The sequence below is a fragment of the Carlito syrichta genome, unplaced genomic scaffold (assembly GCF_000164805.1).
Source record: "Carlito syrichta isolate Samal-C Ts95f unplaced genomic scaffold, Tarsius_syrichta-2.0.1 Scaffold309812, whole genome shotgun sequence".
Taxonomy (NCBI): Eukaryota; Metazoa; Chordata; class Mammalia; order Primates; family Tarsiidae; genus Carlito; species Carlito syrichta.
The window spans coordinates 314016-322042 of NW_007253908.1; the positions used below are offsets into that span (position 1 = coordinate 314016).

Consider the following 8027-nt stretch of genomic DNA (forward strand, 5'->3'; position numbering starts at 1 on the left):
GCCACTGCACTCCAGTCTGGGCGACAGCGTGAGACCCCGACTCAAAGAAGAAAAAAAAAAAAAAGAAAGAAAAGACAGAAAGAGTCAGGTGTGGCGGCTCAAGCCTGTAATCCCAGCACTTTGCGAGGCCGAGGCGAGAGGACTGCCTGACTCCAGGGAATCGAGATCAGCCTGGGCAACTTGATGAGATCTCATCTCTGCAATAAATTTTTTAAAAATTAGCCAGTGTGGTGGGTTTGTGCCTTTAGTTTCAGCTATTTGGAAGGCTGAGGCAGAAGGATCGCCTGAGCCCAGCAGGTCAAGGCCGCAGTGGCCGTAAGCGTGCCACTGCACTCCAGCCTGGCGACAGAGTTAGACTCCAACTCAAAAAAAAAAAGAAAAGACAGAAGGACAGACACAGTGGCTCATGCCTGTCATCTTAGCACTTTGGAAGGCCAAGGCGGGAGGATTGGTTGAGTCCAAAAGTTCAAGATCAGCCTAAGCAATTCCACAAGACCTTGTTTCTACAAAAAAAAAAAAAAAATTAAAAATCAGCCAGGTGTGGTGGTGTGCACTCGCAGTCTACTCAAGAGGCTAAGGCGGAAGGCTCATCTGAGCACAGGAGGTCAAGACCACCCTAGCTGTGACTCCACTACATTTCCAGCCTGTGCAACAGAGCAAGACTCTGACTCAAAAAAAAAAACTTTATCAAAATTTTGGAATAAATAAATAAATCCTACCATGCAAAATACTTACAATGATTTCTTCTTTAAGTCAACATTTCTTTCTTCTGTACAACTACTCTTGGCATTATTCTCCTCACACAGTGCTCTACTTCCAACTTCCAATGAAGGCAAATCTGGAGTGCTTGATTCTGAAGACTCAATTGATACTGGCATGGCATCACGTTGCTTACTAAGGAAATGAAAATACATCGGGAAGAAAAAAATTCCTAGTAATATATAATTTTATACTAATTATTTAAAAGATTTTTTTAAATACACAAAAATACCACTTTGGAATAATGCTTCATATGATGGAATAATCAAAACTGTTATGTTGGCTTTTCTATTATGCTTCTTGCATCATGTTATAAAGAACTATACCTTCAGAAAAAGTAGCAGTCACAAGTTTACAGGCCTAGGAAAGAGTTCCAGAAGTTTCAAAATGAAAAATTGTTAAATGAGGTTCACAAATCAAATACATGTATAAAAATCATAGCAATACTTAGGAATTAATTTTCTTAAAATTTTATCTAGGCAGTCCTTGCTTTGCATGGTATTGTGGTTGGTAAGCAAAAACCACATAAAATGAGGACACAGTTCCAGTAAGCTCAACTGCAGTTCACACTGTCCTATGCAAAGTGAGAACTACTATATTAAATATTTCAGCTGGCTGGGCACAATGGCTCACACACTTTGAGAGGCCGAGGTGAGAGTACTGCCTGAGCCCACGAGTTCGAGATCAGCCTGGGCAGCTTGGTGAGCCCTCATCTGTACAATAAATAAAAAAAAATTAGCCAGGCATGATGGTACATGCCTGTAGTTCCAGCTACTTGGAAGGCTGAGGCAGAAGGATCGCCTGAGCCCAGCAGGTCAAGGCTGCAGTGGCTGTGAGCATGCCACTGCACTCCAGCCTGGGTGAGAGTGAGACTCCAACTCCAAAAAAAAAGAAAATTTCTACTGACAATATAACTGAAGGTCATGCACTAACAAGTACCATTTCAATGCATAATCACATATAGCCATCCTTTTTTTTCTACTGGGTGTTTTTTTCCCTAACTATATCAACAAGAGTTCTCTATATTTTACTGGCTAGATGTTACACATAAAACCTCCGAATCAGTAACTTGCCCTTTACTTTTTTTTAATGGAGTCTTTGTTAACAAAAGTATCTAATTTTACTGCAGTCAAACTTAGCAATCTTATCTTTTAAAAATAATTTTATTTTTTGCAGAAACGGTGTCTTGTTCTGTTGTACAGGCTAATCTCCAACTCCTGGCTCCGGGTGATCCTCCCTCCTTAGCCTTCCAAAGTGCCATGAGCTACTAAACCAGACCTCAGTCTTATCTTTCAAAGTCTGTGCTTTCTATGTCTCAATAAATTCTTGACACCACAATTTTTCTAAATTTCTTCTAAAAGTTGTAAAGATTTGTTTAATACATGTCTTTTTCAATCCAACAAGAAGTTAGTGGAAGCCGGGCTCGGTGGCTCAGCCTGTAATCCCGTGCCTTTGGGAGGCTGAGGTGAGTGGATTGCCTGAGCCCGCGGGTTCGAGATCCGCCTGGGCAGCAAGACCTCATCTCTACAATAAATCAAAAAATCAACCGGGCGTGGTAGCGCATGCCTGTGATTCTGGCTACTTGGAAGGCTGAGGCGGAAGGATCGCCGGAGCCCAGCTGGTCGAGGCTGCGGTGGCCAGGAACGGCCATTGCACTCCAGTCTGGGCGACAGTGAGACTCCAACTCAAAAAAAAAAAAAAAAAAAAGTTAGTGGATAGGGTAAAATGGGTTCCTATTTTTCAAGCCTCAATACAATCTAATGAATACTTGGTTCAATCTTTGTCCACTGATATCTAAAGCTACCTTTGTCATATAACAGACTCCTACAAGTCTTTTCCTAAACTTTCACTGAATCAATTTGTCTATCCCTGTACCAATACCACACTGCTTTAATTACTCTAGCTTTAAGGTAAGTCTTAATACATTCCCTGCGGTGTTTTTCAAAACTGACCTTCCACTCTTGACTCTTTGCTCTTGTGTATATGACAGTTACAGAACCAACTCTCTGTTTTCCAAAACCAATTTAACAGTGATTACAGAGTTGTTTTCCCTTAAATTAGAAAAAGTCACGACACGAAAAACACAGACAACAAAAGCAAAATTAGACAAGCAGGGCTACATCAAACTAAAAAGCTTCTCTGTATAGCAAAGGAAACAAGCAGAGTGAAAAGGTAACCCACAGAATGGGAGAAAACATGTGAACCATGTATCTGATAAGGGGTTAATATCTGAAACATATAATACTCACAACTCACAAAAAAAGGAATAACCCAATTTAAAAATGGGCAAAAAAACTTGAATAGACATTTCTCCAAAGAAGAAATAATATAAATGGCTAACAGGTATATGAAAAAATATTTGACCTCACTAATCAATGGGAAAACGCAAATCAAACAACCACGAGATATTACCTTCTACCTGTTAGAATGGTCAATATCATTATTATTTTTTTGGAGTCAGGGTCTCATTCTGTTGCTCAAACTGGAGTGCAGTGGCACAATCATGGTCTCGACCTGCTGGGCTCAGGCTATCCTTCTACCTCAGCCTTCCGAGTAGCTGGGACTACAGATGTGCACCACCACATCTAGCTAACCTTTTGACTTTTTGTAGAGGTAATGTCTCACTATGTTGCCCAGGCTGGTTTCAAACTCCTAGGCTCAAGCAATCCTCCTGAGGATAGCCATTATCAATAAAAGATAACAAGTATAACAAGTATTGGTAAGGATGCAGAAAAACTGGAACTCATACAACGTTGGTGGAAATGCGAACTGGTATACTGCTATTGAAAACAGTAGGGAGGTTCCTCAAAAAATGAAAAATAGAAATACCATATTCAGTAATTTCACTTCTGGGTATTTATCCAAAAAAACTGAAATCAGGATCTCAAAGAGATATTTAACTCCCATGTTCAGTAAAGCATTATTCACAACAGCCAAGAGACAGAATCTGGGCCAGGCATGGTGGAGCATGTCTATAATCCCAACATCAGGAGGCTGAGGCAGGAGGATTGCTTGAAGCCAGAAGTTCAAGACCAGCCTGGGCAACACAGCAAGAAAATTAGCCAAGTGTGGTGGTACACGCCTATAGTTCTAGCTACTTAGGAGGCTCTGAGGTAGAAGGATCTCCTGAGCCCAAGAGGTTGAAGCTACAGTAGTCATGATCATGCCTCTGTACTCCAGCCTGGGAAACAGACCCCAGCTCAAAAAAAGAAAAAGGAGACAGGATTAACGCAATCGTTCTTCGACCAATGAATGGATAAAGAAAACAGAAAATGCAGTGTACACATACAATGGAATATTATTTAGCCATAAAAAAAAGGAAATTGGGTCATATGCTGAGTGTAAAACTTGAGGACATTACACAAAGTGAAATAAGCCAGTCACAGAAGGAAAATATGCATGACTCCTCTTATATATACAAGGTATCTAAAGTAGTCAAACTCACAGAAACAGAAAGCTGAGTGGCAGCTGAAGGGGGAGAGGGGAGGAGGAAATAAGAACTGCTGTTCAATGGGATAGAGTTACAGTCATGTAAGATTTTAAAATTCCAGAGATCCGCTATATAACACTGTTCACAACAGTGTGCAGTACACTTAAAACGTGTTGGCAGTAGATCTTATGCGTTTTTAATAATGATAAATAAATAATAAAATTTTAAAGCACACACACACAGCAGGACACACCATCTTCAAACTAATGAAAATCAAAGATAAAAGAGAAAACGACTACAGAAAATGATAAACCTATGCAAACACTAATCAAAAGAAAGCCATGGTGGCAGAGTAAACATCAGAACCAAAAGCAACACCAGGATAGTACACAATGACAAAGGAGATTTCACCAAAAAGATACAACAGTCTTAGACATGCACACACTTAACAGAGCTTCAAAATACATGAAGCAAAGCCAAATAGAACTGGAAAATCAGGCAAATCCATAATTACAGTTGGAAACTTTGACATGTGTCAGTAATCAAGAGAAAATGTAGACAAAGCCAGAAAAGACAGAAAATACCTTGATGAAAGGATAGGGTCTGTTCGCTTCTCAGATTTTTCATTGTTGGTAACAACCACAATATCACCAATATTTTGTACGCAGGAAAGCTTCTGTTCCTTACTGCATTCATCTTCATTTACCTCAGTGCTTATAGGCTGACATTTATCTGTGAAAATAAAATGCATGCTATTCTTAAAAAATGATAGCAGCCGGGCTCAGTGGCTCAGCCTGTAAGCTCGCACCTTTGGGAGGCTGAGGTGAGTGGATTGCCTGAGCCTGAGGGTTCAAGACCCACCTGGGCAACTTGGTGAGACCTCATCTCTACAATAAATCAAAAATGAGCCGGGCGTGGTAGCACACACCTGTAGTCCCAGCTACTTGGAAGATTGAGGCGGAAGGATCACCGGAGCCCAGCAGGTCAAGGCTGCAGTGGCCAGGAGCAGCCACTGCACTCCAGTCTGGGTGACAGAGTGAGACTCCAACTCAAAAATAAATAAATAAATAAAACTTTTTTTAAAATGACAGCAAAAAACATCTATTTTTCTGAAAGCACCAAGGAAGGCCAGGTTCGGTGGCTTAGCCTGTGATCTCAGCATTTTGGGAGGTCAAGGAGAGTGGATTGCCTGAGCCTGCAGGTTTGAGACTAGCCTTGGCAACCTGGCAAGACCTTGTCTCTACAATAAAATAAAAAATAGCTGGGTGTGGTAGTGCATGACTGTAATTCTGGCTACTTGGAAGGCTAAGGCAGAAGGACCGCTGGAGCCCAGGTCGATGCAGGGTTGGCCGTGAGCGTGTATGCCACTGCACTCCAACCTGGGCAAAGGAGTGAGACTCCAACTCAAAAAACAAAATTAAATTTTTTTTAAAAAGCACCAAGAAATATACATATAACATTGTCTTTTCCTACAAAACATTAATCCATTCCTATTTGTAAGACGTATCTTATCTTCAGATAATAGTGAAAATTTAATCAACTTATATGATCAGCTCAACCTTCCTAGGCAGTTTGTATCATCTTCCTTTTGTCTTACTTAAATTTTAAGTGGTTAAGTTGACTTACTTTATATGTCAAGTAAGGAAACTAAAAGTGGGTTTGGCTACTCTTTTCCTATTTCAGAAGTGTAATACTTAATAACAAAGTAATAGCTATCATTTACTGAGAACTTGCTAAGTGGCAGGAACTCTTAAATCCATCAGATGCATTAACTCATTTAATACTGGAAACAATCCTATTAAAAATAATAATATTAACTCCACCATAGAGAAGAACCATCTGAGTTCAGAGATCTTAAATGACTCTCCCAATACAACAGCAAATAAAAAAGTTAGAATTTAAAGCAAAGTCTGTTTGATTTCTATAATCTGAATTTTGAATCATTAAGCTAGTCTATTCCACATGTAATGACTGTAATAGTAAGAGACAAAAGAGTATAACACTGGGATGCCTATAAATCATACTATGTTAACTACCAGAACTCATTTATTAAAATATACTGGTGAAGCTGAACTACACAAAATGTAAAGTCTACAGAAAGGTTGTTCTGGTCTGCTACTACCTTTTCCTCTTCTCTTTACTTGATTATTTGCTTTAAATAATCTATATATAGGTTGGGCGCAGTGCCTCATGCTTGTAATCCTAGCACTTTGGAAGGTGGAGGCAAGAGGATTGTCCAAATCCAGGGGTTCGAACCAGCCAGGGCAATTTGGTGAGACCTCATCTCTACAATAAATCAAAAAATTAGCCAGGTACGGTAGTATGCACTTATGTTCCGGATACTAGGAAGACTGAGGCAGAAGGATCACTTGAGCCCAGCTGGTCGAGTCTGCAATGGCCATGAGTGTGCCACTGCACTTCAGCCTGGGCAACAAAGTGAGACTCTAATTCAAAAAAAAAAAAAAAAATCTATATATGAACTCGTAAAGAAAGGCAAGATTCCCCTTATCCTAAACTCTGAGTCCTCATCCCCTAGCAACTCAGTTAATATGTTTGTATTCTAAAAGTAAAAAAGAAAGTGGAAGAAATATTTATTTTACTAGCTCTTTTACAAAACTAAACAATCCACTGTAGGTTCTCAGAGGTGCTCTATACAGTTATAACATGAAAACTTGTCATTTGTTAATAGATATAAGCAACATATATTTAAATATACATCGGATTTATAATCATTGTTAATGGAAATACACAAGAGGTGATACATTGTAGAAATAAACTTAAAAGACATATCTCCTCGCTTTAATTTTGGTTAATTTTTTTTAACAATAAATTTCTTTCTTATAATTAAAAATGAAAGGATTTAACACAGTACCATGAGTACAGAACCAACTAATAAGCAATACTAATTGCTGCTATCAAGAAGGAGAGTATTTAAGTTACATACCATATTACTATACATGTCTTCTAAAGTAATATAGAGGTCGTTAAAATAGGGAAGAAACTTACTCTTGTGTTTTTCTCCTTTAGAAGGGCCCAAGTGAACAGTGGCATTTCCTAAAACACCGTTTACTTCCTGTTGATTAGCTTCATCTTGATTTTTACTTCTCCTTTTGTTTTGATTTAGGCCTTGTTCTAATACAACCTGTTCTGAATCCTGCCCTGATAAAGTCAGAGACTCTTCTTCTTCCACGGTCTGAGCATCCTTCTGAGATATTTCTGTGTCTGAGATTCTACTACTCACAGACTCATCAGGATCATCATTCACTCCTTCACAGGCAATTTTTTTCACTGAAAAGCAGAGAAATGGTTATAAAGATATAGACAACCTACAGAAAAATGTGTAAAGATAAAGACGATAAATACTACTGTCCTCTGTAGTACTGATCTGTATAAGCAAAAAAATTGACAACGTAAAATGACTAATAAGAAATGATTAAATAGGTTATAACACATTCATGCTATAAAAATCCATGCAATCAATAACAAGGTAAGTTTACATGTAGTAATGTGAAAAATTTCAAAACATATTGCAGCATTAAAAACTCAAGTGGGTCTGGGCATGGAGGCTCACACGTATAATCCCAGCACTCTGGGACGCTGAGGTGAGAGGACTGCCTGAGCCCATGGGTTGGAGACCAGCATGGGCAACTTGGTGAGACCTCATCTCTACAATAAATCAAAAAATTAGACAGGTGTGGTGGCACATGCCTGTAGTTCCAGCTACTTGGAAGGCTGAGGCAGAAGGATCACCTGAGCCCAGCAAGTCAAGGCTGCCATGGCTATGAGCAGGCCACTGCACTCCAGCTTGGGTGACAGAGTGAGACTCCAACTAAAAAAA

The 8027-nt window shown here is 39.4% G+C and overlaps 1 protein-coding gene across 2 annotated transcripts in view; it reads right to left on the bottom strand.

Annotated features, from left to right (window-relative positions):
* BDP1 (B double prime 1, subunit of RNA polymerase III transcription initiation factor IIIB) overlaps positions 1–8027 on the bottom strand; it is a 94326-nt gene that overhangs the window by 59937 nt on the left and 26362 nt on the right. For both annotated transcript variants that reach the window (XM_008067883.2, XM_021717500.1), the window contains exons 10-12: positions 7196–7477; positions 4774–4921; positions 736–894 (exon numbers count right to left, since the gene is read on the bottom strand). In XM_008067883.2, coding sequence (XP_008066074.1) covers positions 736–894; positions 4774–4921; positions 7196–7477 — 589 coding nt within the window. The remainder of the gene's footprint in view (positions 1–735; positions 895–4773; positions 4922–7195; positions 7478–8027) is intronic.